This window comes from Urocampus carinirostris, chromosome 18 (assembly GCF_059441175.1).
Source record: "Urocampus carinirostris isolate Australia breed hairy pipefish chromosome 18, RoL_Ucar_1.0, whole genome shotgun sequence".
In the NCBI taxonomy this organism is placed as follows: Eukaryota; Metazoa; Chordata; class Actinopteri; order Syngnathiformes; family Syngnathidae; genus Urocampus; species Urocampus carinirostris.
In genome coordinates this window covers 12547918-12568135 of record NC_142366.1, presented here as the reverse complement: position 1 = coordinate 12568135, position 20218 = coordinate 12547918, and the positions used below count along the sequence as shown (strand labels likewise).

General features: G+C 41.0%; 1 protein-coding gene across 3 annotated transcripts in view; it reads left to right on the top strand.

The window, feature by feature from the left end:
• The window catches only part of rbm33a (RNA binding motif protein 33a), a 43654-nt gene that overhangs the window by 7279 nt on the left and 16157 nt on the right, over positions 1–20218 (top strand). Inside the window, exons 5-15 of one of the 3 annotated variants that reach the window (XM_088322109.1) lie at positions 209–434; positions 8687–8785; positions 8869–9037; positions 9127–9320; positions 9474–9768; positions 12317–12378; positions 15030–15159; positions 15549–15904; positions 16354–16605; positions 16801–17088; positions 18194–18883. In XM_088322109.1, coding sequence (XP_088178235.1) covers positions 209–434; positions 8687–8785; positions 8869–9037; positions 9127–9320; positions 9474–9768; positions 12317–12378; positions 15030–15159; positions 15549–15904; positions 16354–16605; positions 16801–17088; positions 18194–18883 — 2761 coding nt within the window. Of the gene's footprint in view, positions 1–208; positions 435–8686; positions 8786–8868; positions 9038–9126; positions 9321–9431; positions 9769–12316; positions 12379–15029; positions 15160–15548; positions 15905–16353; positions 16606–16800; positions 17089–18193; positions 18884–20218 lie in introns of all 3 variants that reach the window. The other 2 variants (XM_088322108.1, XM_088322110.1) reach the window with 2 other exon arrangements.

Here is a 20218-nt window from a genome sequence, read left to right as displayed (position 1 = left end):
TGTTTTTTTTAACCTACTTAATTTTTTGTTTACCTTTACCTTTTAATACATGTGTTCATAATTAAAAAGCTTTATTTTTTGTTTCAGACACTGACAGTAGATCCTGTTTAACTCTAATCTTACTGACTAACTATTTTGGTGTACACAGTCTAATAAAAGACTCATTGTTAAGAATCACTATACTGTCTTACCTAAACGAATCATATAGCTTCAACATGCATGGGAAAACGACGGACTACATGGACGACGCTGTCAATCTCGGCGCTGATGACTACGAAAATATGGGCAAGGTGCCTGATTACGCACAAGACGAAGGGGAAGAGGAATACACCGAGGACTACAACCGAGACGACGAGATTGAAGAACGAGTTGATTACACCGCAGATGAAGTGCTCGACATTCAAATCAATGAGCCCATCGATGGAGAATTTCAAGTGAGTTCAGATCACATCAGTCCAAATCCGCTTTTTGATATGGACGGAAAAAACTAGAGTAGTTTTGCTGGGATTTAAATCTAGGACTTCTCTACTGTCCATTTTGTATCATGCTTATTCCCATTACGTTGTATTTTAGATGATGATGTCGAGATCTTAGTTTCTTTAAACTTATGGAAGGCTTTTAGGCTTATTGTGTTTGTGAGAGATCTCTTTCCCAGTTTAGGTGACACGGAGGATTGAAAATCTGTTAGGTAGAAGGAGATGTCGGTCTCTGCTTTATTTTCTGCTATCTCCTCTCGCTGCCAGTTAATTTCTCCATCACACCAACAACGTTTCCGCTGACGACTTGTTTGGCAGAGGCAATGCTCAACCGAGAGCTATTGTGACCTTGGGCCTTGGTATCTCCGAGTGAGTGAGGAGACGCTTTGTGTGCCAGTTGCAGAGGTTAATGTGTGCAAGAGGGTGGGTGCCTGTTTGATGGGGGCTTTTATGCGGATCTGATAACAGCGTCACACAGGTGAAAAGATTATTGACCTTCATGAGGACACCACTATACAAGTCTCCAATGATTGATGGTAAGCTTCTCTTTATTTGCTCCCCTCCACACTAAGAGGATCAAAGATAAGCGTCGATCCGTGTGTGGATGTCCGCCATGGTCTATTAAACCAAGATGCCATCCTGTTAGGCAATTTATAGATTTGAACTAAAGTATTGGGACGCCTGGCCTCAAACAAGTTTCTAAATTTAAAGATGGATTGGCAATCTCAGTTTCAGAAAAATTAAGTCATGTTTATATGTGTAGTCCTTAATCACAATAGGCCTCAAAGGGATGTACAGGCTATTATTACAGCATCCTCTGATCCAAAACCTACATGGAGGCAAGGAAAAAGTCAAAACTTCGGCTTGAGAAAAAAGAAGAAACCTTAAGAGAGACCTCACATAAGGTAATCCCCCTTCCAGGATGACCAGGCTGCAATGGATATTGCAAGGGCTTCAACAAAACAATACACAGACATTGTCAACATGAAACATAGGTCATTCATAACCTATAGAATATAAGTGTGTTTTAAGCCTAGATTTAAACTGTTTTACTAAGGTTGCAAGTCAAATCTAATGGGGCAGAGTATTCCACAGCACCCGGGCCCAAATGAAGAACCCTTTTGAACTGCAGAGCTCTTCTTGGCTCTTGGGATCACCAGTAGACCAGCATTTTTTGAGCAAACATAGGGGGAAATTAAATCTGAACGATATGAGGGGACAACTCCATGAATAGCTTTATATAATACTAACAGAAAACTTAAATCACATCTTAAGATGACTGGGAGCTAATGCAGGACATCCTAAATCGGGGTAATGTGATCAAACTTTCTGGTCTCAGTTAAGAGCCTCGCTATGGCTTTTTCTACCATCTGCAGGCTCTTGATGCTAGACTTCAGGAGACCGGAGAGTAGTACATGACAGTAATCAAGACGGAAAGTAACAATCACACAAATTATAATCTCAGCATCAGGCTGGGATAGCATAGGGCACATTTTTGCAATCTTGCGAAGATGGTAAAAAGCTGTTCTATTGATAATCTTAACCTGTAACTGGAAGGACGCATTAGGGTCAAATGTAACACCTATATTTTTTGACCGATTTACTCTGGGTGGTATTTGGTAATGTTCAGCGCAGTGTTTGAGAACAAGTCACAGCATTTAGATGGAGCAATAATTAACATTTCAGTCTTATCAGCGTTAAGGCTCAAGAAGTTAAGTGTCATCCATCTTTTTATTTCAGTGAGCAGGTCCTTCACATTTTCATAATTTAGTGGGCCAGATTCCTCCATTGGGAGGTACAGTTGGGTAGTGAGCCCTGGGGAACGTCACAGGTAACACTGTAGGGCTCATATGTCAGATGACCATATCTAACACAATGCATCCTATCTGGGAGGTAAGATCTGAACCCTGAGAGTACAGTTCCTGAGAGACCAATCCATTTTTCCAGTCAATCTAGTAAGATTTTATGGTTCACATTGTCAAAGGCAGCACTGAGGTCCAGCAGCAGCAACAGTGATGAAGCGCCGAAGTCCATTGCCAGGAGAAGATCGTTGGTTACTTTAAACAGGGCTGTCTTTGTAAAGTAATTAGCCCTGAATCCTGACTGCATAAATTCAAAAAGATTATTCTCAGACATAAAATAATCCAGCTGCTGTGCCACAACTTTTTAAGTACTTTCAAAAGATAGGTCTATAATTACATAGGCTTTTCAGGTCAAGGTTGCGTCGTTTAAGCATAGGTTTAATGACAGTGGACCCAAAAGCCGCTGTCATTATTGTCGCACACCTGAGGAGAGCAATATGTTGATAATATTTCGAACTGAAGGGCCAAAGACCCCGAAAAAATGTTAAATCAGCAAGCCCAGAAGTGGGTCAAACAGGCAGGTAGTCGGTTTGGCCGTACTCACTAGCTGTGTAAAATGATCAAGTGACAAATCACTAAAACTAAAAAAAAATCCTAGACAGCCACAATCCCGCGCATCTTTAATTTCTAGATCGTTGACGTGATGTATTTACACGTCATTAGAAATCTCTTCCCGAATGCGCCGAATCGTCTTATTAAAGAATACCATAGATCTCCATTAGGTTTTAAGTACTTCAATTTTATTCTAGAGGAGATGATCATTTTAATATGAATCCATCCAAGGTCCCTGAATTACTTGCCTTTGACAATTTGACTGTTCTTGTCATCGATAACTTAAACCCAAATTAATTAATTCAGAGCACATTTTCCCCTAGGGCATACTTGTCCATCTGCCTGATTGAGCTAGTGTTTTTCTTTATTCTTATCTCGTACTCTTATTTACCATTGTTGGGAACTCTATCAAAGCGTGTCGCCATACACATACCACGTGCGTGCGCGCGCGTGCCCTTATTTGTGCCAATTTGAGGGTGTGTTTTATGAGACTCAATGTTTTAATTACAAGCAAGTCCTACGCCGCCATGAAGGGTACTCATTGTGTCACCATTTGAACGTTGGATTGGAATGCTAGGGATGTTTGATTACAGGCATCCGTGAAAGAGCAACACGACACAAAGTAAAATTAGTAAAAATAAACACAATGTTAATACATTTAAAAATCCCAATTAGCATTTTCCTTTAAATTTTATTCCTGCTTGATTCATAGTGAACAGAGGAGCTATTGTTTTGCCGTGTGCCTGCCATCAGGTAGATTCCGCGTTTCAGTTGCATCAATGAATATGTAGCGGCTGAGCACTCAATTTGTCTGTATGTATGTATGTATGTATGTATGTAATATGTATATGTTTTTAAATATATATATGTATATATATATATATGTATTTGTGTGTGTATATGTATGTGTATATGTGTACCCCTGATCATTTTCAATATTTTCCTTATAAATCATTGGTTGTTCGGATCAGCAATTTCAGTTAAATATAAAAAATAGTAGAAAAACACAGTGATATCTGAGAAGTGAAATGAAGTTTATAGGATTTACAGAAAATATGCAATGTTTACTTAAACAAAAGTAGGCAGGTGCATAAATTTGGGCACCCCAACAGAATAATTACACCAATACTTAGTAAATCATACTTTTGCATAAATAACAGCCTCTAAACGCTTCCTATAGCTTCCAAATAGGGTCTGGATTCTGGTTGAAGGTATTTTTGACCATTCTTCATAACAAAACATCTCCACTTCAGTCAGGTTTGATGTCCGATCATAGACAGCCCGCTTTAAACCACACCACAGATTATATTCAGGTCTGGGGACTGAGATTGCCATTCCAGAACATTGTACTTGTTCCTCTGCATGAATGCCTTAGTAGAATTTGAGCAGTGTTTGGGGTCGTTGTCTTGTTGAAGTATCCTGCCCCAGCGCAACTTCGGCTTTGTCACTGATCCTAGAACATTGTTCGCAAGAATCTGTTGATACTGACTGGAATCCATGCAACCTTCAACTTTAACAAGATTGCCAGTACCTGCACTGGCCACACATCCCCAAAGCATGATGGAACCACCACCAATTTTACTGTGGGTAGCAAGTGTTTGTCTTGGAATGCTGTGTTCTTCTTCCGCAATGCATATACCGCCCCTTATTATGTCCAAATAACTCAATTTTAGTTTCGTCAGTCCACAGCATCTTATTCCGAAATAAATCTGGCTTGTCCAAATGTGATTTTGCATACCTCAAGCGACTCTTGTTTGTGGCATGTGCGCAGAAAATGCTTCTGCCGCATTACTCTCCCATACAGTATCTCCTTGTGCAAAGTGCGATGAATAGTTGAACGATGCGCAGTGACACCATCTGCAGCAAGATCATGTTGTAGGTCTTTGGAGCTGGTCTGTGGGTTGAGTTTGACTTTTCTCACCACCCTTCGCCTCTGCTTATCTGATACTTTTCTTGGCCTGCCACTTTGGGCCTTAACTAGAACTGTGCCTGTGGACGTCCAATTCCCTCACTCTGTTCCTCACAATGGAAACTGACTGCTGAAATCTCTGAGCTAGCTTTTAAGACCCTTCCCCTAAACCATGATGTTGAGCAAACATTGTTTTCAGGTCATTTCACAGTTTTTCTGAGGCTTCCATGTTGCCACTCTTCAATGATTTATAAAGGATAATCTTGAAAATGATCAGGGGGGGGGGGCAAACCTTTGCATATGTGTGTGTATGTATATATATATATATATATATATATCCGCACTATAAGGCGCACCTAAAAGTCTTAATTTTTTTCAAAAGCTGACCATGCGCCTTATAATACAGTGCGCCTTATATATGGCTCAATATTAAATCGCAAGGTCTCGCAACTTACGCAACAGCCGCCGACTCGATTTTCTCCCAAACGTGGAGTAGTCCGCGGTGTATGCTGGGATTTATATACTGGCGTTTCATTGGCTAACCAATGTGTCAATCATCATTTGAATCGATCGCTATTGGCCAAAGTTATTCGGAGCCTCGGATATGCTAGAGGGCCGAAACAAACCCTGCAATTGGCCGAAAAAGATGTGTCAATCATCCGTTAAATTGATCGCTATTGGCTGAAGTTATTCGGAGCCTCGGATTGGCTTGAGGGTCAAAACAAACTCTGCAATTGGCCGAAAAAGATGTGTCAATCATCCGTTAAATCAATCGCTATTGGCTGAAGTTATTCGGAGCCTCGGATAGGCTAGAGGGCCAAAAGAAACCCTGCAACTGGCCGAAAAAGATGACTGAATGGCAAGCTTGCTAAACTACGCCATAAAGAAACCTGTTTCATTAGTCTGTATTTGTAAACATTTTACTCTCCTGGATTTACTACACTCACGGTTGTAAGAAGACCATGATTGCGTATCATTATTGAACGTGAGAACTTAGGTGAGCTATGCGGCTTTATATTTTCCCGGTATCTTGTTTTAGAACGATCTTGATGTTGCTGTGATGAGTTGAGTGAATTAAACTCAATTCCAAGTGTTTATTGTCATATGCACAGTAAAGTTGCGAGCGAAAAAGAAAATAGAAACTAAGGAATGGTTGGCATTTCTTGAATCCCAAGACTTTAACCTTCTGAATGATATTTGAAATGATGCATTTGAGTGACATCGTACGGACACCGCATCCGCACGTGTCTACGACACGTATTTGCTTCTTTGCAAGCTTTGGGAATGTTAAGGGGGTAATCAGTTTGACTGAATCATCTGACTGTTTTGTCGACGTTCCCATTGTAGCGCCTTATAATCCGGTGCGCCTTATCTATGGAAGATATAGGACCAAAAACTATTTTTTGGGGGTGCGCCCTATAACCCGGCGCGCCTTATAGTGCGGAAAATACGGTGTATATGTATATATATATATATATACTGGACTGTCTCAGAAAATTAGAATATTGTGATAAAGTTCTTTATTTTCTGTAATGCAATTAAAAAAACGAAAATGTCATACATTCTGGATTCATTACACATCAACTGAACTATTTCAAGCCTTTTATTATTTGAATATTGCTGAATTTGGCTTACAGCTTAAGAAAACTCAAAAATCCTATCTCAAAATATTAGAATATCATGAAAAAGTATACAAGTAGGCTATTCAACTAATCACCTGAATCATCTAATTAACTCGAAACACCTTGCGAGGGTTTCCTGAGCCTTAAAATCACTCAGCTTGGTTCAATAAACTAAATCACAAGTATGGGGAAGACTGCTGATCTGACTGATGTCCAGAGGACCATCATTGATACCCTCCATCAGGAGGGTAAGACACAAAAATAAATTTCTCAAAGAGCAGGCTGTTCACAGAGTGCAGTTTCAAAGCATATCCACAAAAAGTCTGTTGGAAGGGGAAAATGTGGCCGGAAATGCTGCACAACCAAGAGAGATGACTGCAGCCTTAACAAAATTGTGAAGAAGAGCCGCTTCCAGAATTTGGGGGAGCTTCAAAGACAGTGGGCTGAAGCTGGAGTCCAGGTATCAAAAGCCACAGTTCACAGACGTGTCCGGGAAATGGGCTACAATAGCCGTATTCCCATGGTCAAGCCACTTCTGAACTCAAGACAACGGAAGAAGCGTCTGACTTGGGCTATGGAGAAGAAGCACTGGACAGTTGCAGAGTGGTCCAAAGTCCTCTTTTCAGACGAAAGCAAGTTTTGCATTTCATTTGGAAGTCAAGGCGCCAGAGTCTGGAGAAAGGCTGGAGAGGAGCAAAATCCAAGTTGCTTGAAATCCAGTGTAAAGTTCCCACAGTCAGCAATGGTTTGGGGAGCCATGTCAGCTGCTGGTGTTGGTCCACTGTGTTTCATCAAGTCCAGAGTAAATGCAACTGTGTACCAAAATATTTTAGAGCACTACATGCTTCCATCTGCTGAAAAGCTCTATGGAGATGAGGATTTCATTTTCCAGCATGATCTGGCACCTGCCCACAGTGCCAAAACCACCAGTATCTGGTGCACTGACCATGGCATCACTGTCCTTGATTGGCCTGCTAATTCCCCTGACCTGAACCCCATCGAGAATTTGTGGGGTATAGTTAAGAAGAAGATGAAAGACACCAGACCTACAAATGCAAATGAGCTGAAGGCCGCTATCGAAGCATCCTGGGCATCAATAACACCTCAGCAATGCCACAGGCTGATTGCCTCCATGCCACGCCGGATTGATGCAGTAATCCGTGCAAAAGGATTCCCAACCAAGTACTGAGTGCATCAATGGACATTTTCAAATGTTTGATTTAGTTTTGCTGTTATAAAATTATTTTTTTACTTGGTCTGAGGAAGTATTTTAATATTTTGAGATAGGATTTTTGAGTTTTTTTCAGCTGTAAGCCAAAATCAGCAATATTCAAATAATAAAAGGCTTGAAATAGTTCAGTTGATGTGTAATGAATCCAGAATGTATGACATTTTTGTTTTTTTAATTGCATTACAGAAAATAAAGAACTTTATCACAATATTCTAATTTTCTGAGACAGTCCAGTATATATATATACCACAGCCATATCCCCCTAGTTGGGAGGTGGCTAGTCATTTCTGACTCTGTCTGGGAGATTGATACAGAGGAGGGGATTCCCAGCCCCCTCGCTCAGCCCAACTGATATGTTTGGAGTCATTAGGTGACCAAACCCCCTAATGCCGAGCGCCAAGGGCAATGGGTACCAATGTTGTAAGTCTTAGGTATGACTCGGTCGAGGCTTGAACCACAACCTCCCTGTCCCATATATATATATATTTATATATATATATATATATGTATATATATATATATATATATGTATATATATATGTGTGTGTGTGTATATCTATATATTTATATCTATATATGTATTTGTATTTTACGCACATAATTTGCTAAATAACCTCTTAAGTCACCTCAAGTGAGCTGTAGCCATTCCCATGCTATGCTGTTTGCCAGTTGTGTGATGTCATTTATGAAGTACCACAAAATTAATATACTGTGGGTTCTTGTCAAATGCTGATTGCAATGGTTTATGTGCCTTTTTTAAGCTTAGCCCACATTTTCTGTATCATAACCATCATTTACATCTCATTGACTTTCAAATGCTGTCAGGAATGGTAATGAAGCCATGCTCCTAATGTTATGCTAATTAGCATTTGGAAGATGTGCCGGGTGGGGTTTTACACCACGCCTTCTAAAAATCTATACATTTTTGTTAGCCTCTTTGCAAAAAAATGATAGTTTTAATTGCTTACGAGGACGAAGACCTTTTTTTAAATCTGCAGAAATTCTCATGGGACATTTAACACCATTGTCTGCAGGACGATGAATATCAGGCTTATGAGGGTGAAGACCAGGAATCGGGCCCCAGGCAGGAAAATTTGGGGAATGTACAGCAGCAAGGGATGGATAGGCAAGAGGTATATCCTAAACTACCACTAAAATAACATAAGAAATTTTATTCCATTAAAAATTAATGTCACAATGGTTAATGTATTCCCAGATTGAAAATGAAGCCAACCCTGATGCAATACAAAAGGAGGACTCTGACGACGACGAGGATGAAGACGGAGACTCTGGTCGCATCCGCTTCAAATCAGAGAGAAAGGACGCAGTAGTTGTGCGTTTGGCTGACGCTGGCAGTAAGCGGAGAAATATACCAGAAACACTAGGTACAGTAATTTTGAAGTTTTTTTTAATTTTTCAAATGTCAAAAAATGTACACGGGACGCCTTTACATTTATTTTTATTTTTTTAACAGAACTTTCAGAGAAGGCCAAAAGGGATCTCATAGAGCACGAGCAAAAAGAACGACAAAAACGCCAAAACCGCTACGGGAGCCGGGGGGGTAGGGGAGGTGGCTACAGTGGATTTGGAATGCATCACATGAGAGGAGGACACAGGGGGAGAATAAATGACCACAACTTCCAACCAAGGGGCAACATTCGAATGCGGGTAAAATTAGATGATATTTTAAAAAATAACATACCGTTTTAATGTTTAGTGAAAAATAAACAGCTACCGGTATTGTTCTTTTGTTCTCCATCACTCCCCATACATCACCAGTCCTCCCGAATGCCTCTCCTCCATCTTCCCCATCCACAGCAGCAGCAGCACCACCACCACCACCACCACCATCTTTTGTCCCGGCCGCGGGGACCACACCCTTTCAACGAGCATAGGCGTCCTCATGGACAACCGCCCCACATCTCGCCACACATGACCCACCGTTCGCCGCCACTTCAGCCCCAGATGGAGCCACCTCTGCCGCCCACATCCCGACTGATGGGCTCCCCGCCACCTAGTTTCGGCCACCACCAGCAGCAGCAACAGCAGCCTTCACAACCGAAAAACATCCACATTAACCCCCATTTTAGAGGTTCTGCCCCATCCACTGTACCAGGTTGGTATTCAAAATGGTATAATACCTACAATTTTCATACAGTGAGAGTGCTGTAAAGATAATACATGATTACTTTCTTACCGCTCTGGTTTTAGCAAACCAATTCCTCCTTATTACATCTACTGGCTGCCTCAGGCTCTCGCGTATGTTTTGCATTGTAAATGGAGCCCACTGGATCAGCTGCCCACCCCCCATGCAATTGGAATAAAAAACCTGTGTGCTGGTGCCCACCGCCTCATTGCGTCAAAGGTGTCTACCATAAAATTCAGACTAGAGAGCACACCTGATTATAAGCCGCACCCAGTACATTTTTTAAGGAAAAAACATTTTGTACATACGTAACAGTGTTCTCGTTTGCCCGCTTCCCTGCGTCCTAGATGCATAATTTTTGCTAGGGACGCATAGTCTCAAATCCACGTGCGTCCCGGGACGCAACTTTTTTGACACAAAATTGTCATTATTACCTGATTTACATTTTTTTAAACAAAGATTTACCGCACTCCAAACTTTTCATCAGGCAGGTCTGGCAGATGTTGTTTTGGTCTCGCGGTTCGAGTTTTCGTCTGCACGCCGATCTCGAGTTGTGTGGTGAAAAGTCCGTCTCTTTTTAGAGAACCGGCTTTTTCGGCTCAACTCATTCAAGAGAGCCGGCTCTCAAACCGCTAACTTGCTTTGATGCATTATATTACGAATTATTATGTTGTATAAAGAAGTTTAAGAAAAAAAGGAAGTATAAAAGGAGAAAATAAAAAAAGACAGGTTTGTGGTTATCCCTTTAATTGGTATATTACCAACAATAATTTGATGCAGAAAATGAATTAATAATTTGATGATTAAAATTGAATGAATGTATAGATTTTTATTATATATTTGTCACCGATTTACAATGTTAACCTCGATAACACAAAATTTTGGGGACCCATAGATATCTGTTGGGACTTATAGATTTTTGAGCACGCGAGTCCCCGGGACTCATCACTTTTCACAGGTGAAATGAACACTGTCGTAAGCCGCACCTGACAAGAAGCTGCAATTGCCCACTTTGAAATATGAGTCATTTGCAAAGAAAGATGGTACACAGAAAGAATTGTAATTATATACGGCCCCTTAAATTTCCGAGGTCCCGCCGGTGGGCCGGTAGACTTTTAGTAAACAAATAAGTGTCTGTACGATGTAACTAGTCACTGAAATACGTCATGCCTCATATTGGGAATTAAAATATGATGACTATTTCAAAATATACTCATCAGAGAGAAATATCACGATCAGTCTGAAACAAGATAAAAAATTATAAAGCTGAGATGAATCACCCCTGGCCGTCTTCAACTTCTTTGAATGTTCACGAAAATGGCTTTGTTACATCAAGGACAATCAATTGAATCCAACTGTGTCAAATACTTTCTCCAAAACTCATGAAAATGCCGACAGTTAAATAGGAATCTGCCTCCAACATTTTCTGCTTCGTTGGACGTTTCTCCTTATAATTCGTTTCGCCACTTTATTTCCGTTTACAAATAAACATACTCGTAAAGAATTTCCCAATATGGTAGTTAGCGCCCCCCTTTCGATCAACACCTTTTCCCAGATGAGGGTGTGTTCATGCTAGTTTTATTCATGCACAACGCATGAAGTTGCATTAAACTTGCATCTTTTTCAACACATATATTTGACATATCTTACCTTTAGTGCGCGGGTGGCGCCCTAGGTGACCGTTAGAAAAAAATGCAAAAATGAGCCGCATCATTGCATAAGCCGCAGGGTTAAAAGCTCAGGAAAAAAGTCGCAGCTTACTGTCTGAATTTTACAATACACACTCCAACTTTAATATTTTCAATATTTATTATTAAGCTTTTACTCCAACAATTCTGTGTTCTTTTAAAGGCGTTCACAAGTTTTTACCAAATTGAAAATAATCTAGAATGATTAGAACAAATTTATAAATTTTGTGTTTTCCTCTCTTGGGGGCACCGCAAGTGTTCAGCAATAATGCACAATATTAAATTTTCTCTTCTAGTGTTAAGCTCTGCACGCAGCTTTTTTTATTAATCTGGTTTTAAATTGTGCGCAGGGTTGGGTAGGGTTACTTTAACTGGATTACTTTCAATTACTTTTCGATTACTCCAATACCAAATATGTTAATAAAAGACAAAATAAACTAAATATGAATAAAATTATGACTTACAACACGTGGTAAGCTTTCTCTCCTGGCTTTGATCTCTTTGATCTCCGGCAAAACTTACATAAAATATGACCGAAACAAAATGAAAATAAATCCAAACAGCTTGCCAACATCATTTTTGCCGTTCCATGTATTCCGTTACTCCCCAAGCCTGCACAAAATTTAGTAATTTTATTCATATTAAGTTTCTTTTGTCTTTTCTTAGCATATTTGGTATTGGAGTAATCCAAAAGTAATTGAAAGTAATCCAGTTAAAGTAACCTTACCCAACCCTGATTGTGCAACATATTATGGCCATTTTCTCTGACCTCTGTGTCACCATAACGCGTTTGTTTTTGCTCTCCCTGCCAACTCTCCCTTTCATTGCAGTGCCCGTGATGCCTCCTACTCCAAGCCAGCCAAGACCTGCCCTGGGTCCTCAACGATTCCCTGTGAGTAGCAGCTGCTCCTCTCTCTTCCTTTTGACAGCACTTCAGGCAGCTGCCACGACACACTAGCAAGCTTTGTTGTGCCAAAGTATCATTTCACAAAGTAGAGTTGACCCAGCAATCTTCAGGCCAATTTGTAAATAGTAATAGAAGCTGCACAACTGGAACAGGCACTATAGGAGCTTTTGATGGGTGGCAGAGGTTCCTGCCACGCTGGGACTTACCAGCTTTTCACAGATGGACACAAGCTCAGACTGGTCATCTGAACACATAATGGAAGTTGAGTGACAGTACCAGTTCAAATTCCATTTCTGCAAGTGTCCCAAAGGCATGAGGAGTGGTATTTGAGTTAATGAAAGATTGTGATATGTTCACAGCTCAAGGGGGTGGGTGGGCCCCTCGCCCCTTTGTAACATGCATTTATTCCTGAGCGGAATTTCACATCCGATATCTTGAGTGCCCTTTTAGAAAAGAAGCTTTATTTCAGTTTCTTAAGGATTTTAACAAGGGATGACAGACGTGACTTTAAAGTCATCACTCTTATGAAAGGGGACTGCTCATCCTTTTAGTGACTGTTGGGAATTAAGTGGCAGTGGCCATTACCTCTGCCCAGAAAGCACCTTTTTTAATATATTTGGTCTGTGTTAACATCCGGTTTTCTACTCAGGCCAATCCATGTCAAAACATAAGTATGTTTTTATTTTCCGTGTCCGTCCAACGTCATGCTTCATTATTTTGCCTTCCTGCTCCCAAAGTGGCTCATTTCTGCGTTAGTGATAGCGTAACTGCAGGGAGCTGTTCATTTCTTTCTTTTCTATTAATCTGCCAGCGATGCTAGCAAAGGCATTGCAAGGCAGTGCATGAAAGCAGTTTAATGAAATGCGCGGTTTCAATCCTCCAGCCGCCAATCGAATTTTTTGGCAGCGGTTGCCAAGGACACCATTTGAAATGCTCACGTCATATCAGCCGGGATCGTTCCCTTTACCAGTGGACATGTGATTGCTCGTGATTATCATACATTATCATCCCATCAGAGCCAATTGCTAGGGGGTAGGGTGTGGGTTCAGGCTCTAGAGTTATTGAACACATTTTTTATTACCATCGTTTTGAAATTACTAGTTTTTAATTACGAGACAAAAATTGGACATTTGGTACCTCAACATCTACATAATATTTACATAAATGATAACAGGCATTACATTTACAACAATCATGCATTCAGGAGCTTTTCAATCTGCTTCCTTGACAGCCAAAAATTTGGCATGTAGTTTAGATTAAAAATGGAATACCAGCCCGCCCCTACAGCAATCTGATGATTAATTCAGAAAAAGGTATTTAAGCTTGCAAAAAAAATCACCGTCACATTAGGTCTTTTTTTCTCATTATAAGTAATAATTACTTATGTGAATTCAACAAGGGTTTTTTTAATGATAAATAATACATATAATAAATTTTAGAGATTAACAATATTTGTATTTGATTAAATATTAGAAATGGCAAACAGAAACACAGTTAAAAAAAATAAACATTGTTTAATTTTGTCCATTGTCATTAATTTTATCATCTGAATAATTTTCTACTTTCATTACCTTAGTTCCAAACCTCCCCATGAGTAATTATCAAATTTGCTAATCAAATATCCGATTATTGTGGCTGCTGAATATGGCATATTTGCAGCCTTTTAGGAACAGGCACAATTCCCAAAAATAATTCCATGTTCACTGTTTGCATTCTTGAACCTGTGATTATTCTTGGTTAGCGTTTGCCTGTCAAAAGCTCACAATCACTCACTTATTGAACATGCCCTTAGTCAGTTTTATGGCGGATTAGACCTGAGGATGAGCCGCGTCCATTATATAGACGCCTGCGTCCTCTTTGTGAAAACCTGCCTGTCTTAACCTTTTCAAAAACGTTGAAGGTGCTCCCGAAATGATCCCTCCTGTCTTTAAGCCGCTTTGATTAACTTTCTGTTAAGCAACTTTTTGGGACGCGGCGTGCCTTTCAGCTTTCTGCAGAATGCTCCAACTTGGCCAAGCCGTTGCAGAATGAAGATGGATTAAGCTTTGATAGCATCTTAAGTATTTCACAATCAGCTTAGAAGAGGCAAGCATCCCAATTGTGGAAGTGCCACGTGTTGAATAGCAGGTTAATTTTTCAATACTGATGAATGTTTGAAAGAACAATGGGGATGGTTATGAGAGGTAATTGAATTCGAATAAGGGATTAGACGCTTGTTATCAGCTTTTCCATGGAAAATAGATGGAAAATATGCAATGGCCAGAAAGCTCAAGTGCTTGAAACAATGATGAAGGGGCATTTATCCCTCTTTGAAATTCTATTGGCTTGTTTGCCTCAACATTCAAAAGCTTTATCAAGGCCCTAGTAGCATTAAAGTTGATAATACTGATTGGCACCTTTCTCCAGTTACTGGAACCGCATACGTTGACGCTACATTTTTCTTCAACTGAATGTGATTACCGTATTCCCAAAAAAAACTTAATAACGATGATTTACCTGTGGTAGGATGTCATCCCTAAGAGTCAGAAGTTGTCAGTTTAATCCTTGTCTGGTAATAACTTAGTGTAATTGAATAGAGTACTATTTATGGAATGCCTTTGAGTCATTGTGATCCTAAACAAGTCTCGTTTTTCAAGGGTCCGGGAGGTTTTCATCAGCACATGCCGAATAATTTTGGTCAGCCCCAGCGGCCACCTCATCCCATGGAACCCTTCAGGGGTCAACCCCACCTTGGCCCTTTGGAACGAGAACCCCTCTATATGGGAGGTGAGTCCCTTGCCAAACTCGCACAAAGGTTACAATGCTTCTCCAGGCAGATTTAATATTATTCCACATTACCTCTGGCGGTTGTACCTACAGGGTGTGCCCCACAAGCAACGCTCATGTTAAATGCATGTTTGCACATATGTTGTGCATTCATTTCGTTGAGCTGTGGGAAAAGTGCATTATACACACATTACTTCACGTTGCGTTTTTCTTTTCAATATTAAATGCAGTAGTTGTTGTATTTTACTCTTTCACCTTGATATGACATTCAGCTTTCATTGAAGCCCACACGTACTACACCCGCAAAGGGGCTTATTGAAGGTTAAAAACTCTAAAATGCCTCTAATCTGCTTGTTTTTTTTGTTTTTGTTTTTTTGCCTGTGATGCAGGCCCCGATCACACAGATCCAACGAGCTTTCCAGGGCAACTTATGTTTGACCACCAGGGCCCCAACTCGCTTATGAACACCAACCTGCAGCAGCCGATGCCAGCTCAGGGCCACATGGCATTCAGGGCACCAACACCGTCGTTCCGCCAGCCATGCCCACAGGGCCCACCCGGAATATTTTCAAGGGAGCCGCCAAGACCTAACCTCCCCCCACCCCAAGGTCACCAAGGCATGGTTGGCTTGAATCAACAAGGTCCCCCTCCGAACCAAGCCAGGCAATTCCTGAATCCCCCTCGTCAACCATTTAGCCAGCCGAGTGGCCTTTTTCCTCCGCCACAGCCTCAGTTTGGCATGCAGGTACAAGCGCATTCACTTTTTATAAACAACATCTGTTGTTTTATTTTGTTTAATTCCTCATTGTTTTTAATCATTTCTATTTTAAAAGCAGTTCCAACACTTAGTCTTGTGTTTTTATCATGTTTGCAGTTGATTATTTAAGATTGTTATATCTGAACACTGTTTACATCAACAAATAACGGAAGTAATGATATTCAGTACAAGTGAAGCATAAACGAAAAGTCAAAATACTCCGGAATGCATTACACAGCTTGTCAGCTAGACTAGGGCGCCCTCTTGTGATTAAATACCTGTTGTCACAGCTGTGGGGAAGAAAAAGCTGGAAAAAATCAAATAAATACATGTACTGAAACGATGGTATTGTTTAAATCTACTCAGATATTGTGTGTGTACATTGTTTTATTGTGTACATCTGCATAAAGTTGTAGTAACGTAAGTATTTTCTTCAGGGCTTGGTACATGGCCCGCCTCAGCCACCAATTCAGGAATCCTTACCCACCCATCCACCTATACATCAGCACCAACAGCACCAGCTACACCATCAGCAGCAACCACGACAGCTAAACCACAATGAGATTCCCCACTTATTGCACCACGGACAGAATCTCTTCCAGCAACAACCACCACACGGCAACCCGAGACAACCAAGCCCCCGCATCCAAAACTTGCAACCACACGACGCGTCCCTCAGGCAAAGGATGGTGGGACACTTTTCGCATTAAAACTTTACATTTATGATGATTGTATTTGGAATGGATTTACAATATTTTAGATACTGCAGGCCTTTTCTGACAAAAAAGTTGTGGCTGTTTCAAAAATTTAGCTGAACCCTGATGCATGGTAACGATAAAATATTTTTTCTGTAAAATGAATCTTTCCCCCCTCCTATTTTGCAGAGCACACCTGCTTCCAAGCAAATGCACCCTCAGCGCAACAGCAACCTACGGGAGCTCCCCGTAGCACCTGGCAACGCAAACATTGCCCCCCGCCCCGCTGGTTCCCTTGGCGCCAATATCAGGCCTGTTGCCAAGGCAATGTCAGGCGTGCGTCCCATGCAGCCTGCAAAGACGGTGCCTGGAGGTGGCAGAGGGAGAGGCCAGGTCCCTGCCAAACCCACCGCACAGACCGTGGCTGCGGGGAGAACTGTGATTTCCAAGGAAATTCCTAGTAGCACAGAATCGCAGGTTAGATTTTCAATAAATAAAAAAGCAGTATTCTCATGACTATAAGGCGCACCCAAAAAACGCCAAATAAGCTAGAAATTTGGACGTGTGCTGGTGCACCTTATGTACGGAAAGAAATAGAAATGCATACAGGTGTATTCTTGTATTTGTGCAATAATTGATTGGTAGATATTTACAGCTGGCCACAATTAGATCACAAGGGTGACAATGGGGATCAAATCCAGATAGCAATTGTAAGAGCGCCATATCCTTACCACAAGGATAGTTGGTCTTATTTTTCGTCACAGTACTAGATGCTTCATAGAACAACCGCTGGCGGTCAACAGGGACAAAATAGTTTTGTATTTCAGTGGTCCCCAACCTTCTCTGTGCCACGGATGGGTATAATGTGTGACAATATTCTTGTGGCCTGGACTAATAATAACATCAACAGCGTGGTAATATGACTAAAAATAGTGTGATAATAATAATAATAATAGTAGTGTGACATAAAACGTAATGCCATAACATGTGTTATCTGTATCTGTAGTAGACTAGTGGATAGGATTCTGCGCTCTCCCGCTGCGATATGGGTTAGATTCATGCTGCATCCAATTCTTTCCACTGTGATCAGCAATATATTTCAAATGGTCAATCAATGCACAAATATGGTACTTATTTGTTTTCAGTGCATCCCTAGCCCTTACTGTAGTTTTAATTACATGCGCCTTCTAGTCTCATTGTGTGTTTACATAAAAAAAATATTACAAAAAGATGTGCCTCATAGTGCGGAATATACAGTATCCTATTGCCCAAGTTATTTTCTGTTTTTGGACCCCTTTATATACAACACCCTCAAAAAAAAGAACATATAAGCAATGAGCCTCGTTCTCCCTCTATCCACTGCTTGCATCAGTCAAGCATATTAGTGTGCCAGAATGTGACTCACATTTATTAAAAACCTAATCATTTGGTCGCTAATGGTAGCAGCCTCTTTACAATAGGGGGGAACCGATCAATAATTGCTATAACGTCTGGAATTTTAACTTGGCTTACTTTTCAATGTCATGCCCTTTCAAAACTTTAGATTGTCACTTTTGCGTTTCCACCACATCTTTTTCTGTAGGACCCAGATGAGGATGAAGAAACCCGGCAGTACCGTCTGAAGATCGAGGAGCAGAAGCGTCTCCGAGAGGAGATCTTGAAGAGGAAGGAGCTGAGGCGGCAGATGCTGGCCGGCGTACGGAAGAAAGAACTTCTAGAAAGGATCAATACTCCAACTTCAACCCAAAGCCAACAGCAAACAGCAACCCAGCAAAACCAGCCGGCACCTCCTGTTCCTCAACTCCCGCTTCTACCGCTGCCGCCTGAACGACAGCCCCCACAGCTTCAACAAAGGCAGCGACCTCAGCAGCCTTTCAATCAGTCACTTGGTAATCCCAATGGCGCGGCTCAGGTACAAACAACTCGTCCCAATGTCAAGTCACGCTTACAGATGGGAAAGGGAAATGGCCAGCAGCTACAAACTCTCAGGCCCGGTCCGGACCAACAGTGTAAGCAGCCCCCACAAAGCCCTGTGCTGCAGCAGCGAAGGACAAGTGGCCCACTGAATGCAAACAATCCCGGCACTAAAAACCAGTCTGTTCAGATCCCCCTCAAAAACCTCCCTGTGACTCCCTCACTGGGGCCTGGCCAGCCCCAGGCTCAAGTACTTAAACCTGGGGCGAAAAGAACAGTTATGCAGCGGGCCAAGCTTGCAGATGGTGAAGGCCAGCAGGTGCCACAAAAAGTCAGAGTGGTCAAACTTTCTGGCGTGGTGAGAAGAGATTTATTTTTTCTTTCCCATCCATTTGTATCTGTTTTTTAGGGGAGTGAAGATATTTACAAACGCATACTGTCCCCTTAGCTGGAATACAGTATGTCACAAAAGTGAATACACCCCTTATTTTAGCAGAAATGTTATTATAATGTTTAATATAACGCCACTGAAGAAACGTCGCTTTGACACAATGAAAAGAAGTATGCAAACAAAGGTGATGGCTTACTGGAAAGATATTCTCTGGTCTGAGGAGACAAAGATTAAATGATTTGGCTCAGATGGGGTGAAGCATGAGTGGCGGCATTTAGGTGAGGAGTACAAACAAGTTTGCTTCATGCCGAAATTCAAGGATGGTGTTGGGAATGACATGGTTCGGGGCTGCATCAGTGCAACTGGAATTAGGGAGTTGCATTTCATTAAGGGAACGCAAACTCAAATTATACTGTAAAATAATAGTGCACAGAATGATTACCTCCCTCCAGGAATGGGTCGCAGGCCAGCAAATACACTTCTAAGAGGCTATGGGTAAAGAGGATGGACTGGCCAAGCATGTCTCTAGATATAACTCCAAATGGACATCTTAGGGGCATCCTCAAGCTGAAGGTAGAGAAAAACAAAATCTTGAATATCGCACCGGCTCTGTCATGTCATGAAGGAGTGCAAGAGCACTCTAGTGATAATTTGTGAGGCTCTGGTAAAATCCATGGCCAGGAGGATTAATATGGTTCATCAAAATCATGGTGGAACATCAGGAACTTTAACTTAAAGGTGTTCTCACTTTTGTTACCAGGGGACTAGCTAATAATGTCTATAGTTTTTGAGGGAAAAATAAATTTACACTCCTTCATAAGCTTACACAGACTACCTTTCATTGTGACAAAGTGATGTTTCTTCAGTGTTGTTCTCTTGAACACTACGATGAAATCTCTGCAGAAATGTGAGGGGTGTACTCACTTTTGTGGCATACCGTACATAACAAATGCAATTATCATCTGAGCTATTTCAACACCTGAATCTATTACAACAGAAGACAATGATAATGATAGTCATATAAATCCAAAACATTGAAATTCACTTGACAAAGGTGTACTGAATATATAAAAAATCCTTAACTGAACTTCTATTTCTCATTTACTCTGTAGCTCTAATCAATAGGGTTGGTGTGAGGTAGTCTGAATGTCATTTTGGTTCAATTGATCTTTTCCTACGATAGGATTTTTAAACTGATACTTTTAAAGAACACTGGCGTGTGACATTTATCTCCAAAGTTGTACGGCACCTCATCTGTGCCTTTTAAAGGTTGACATCCTCTCATAAGAACGGCTTGTAAAT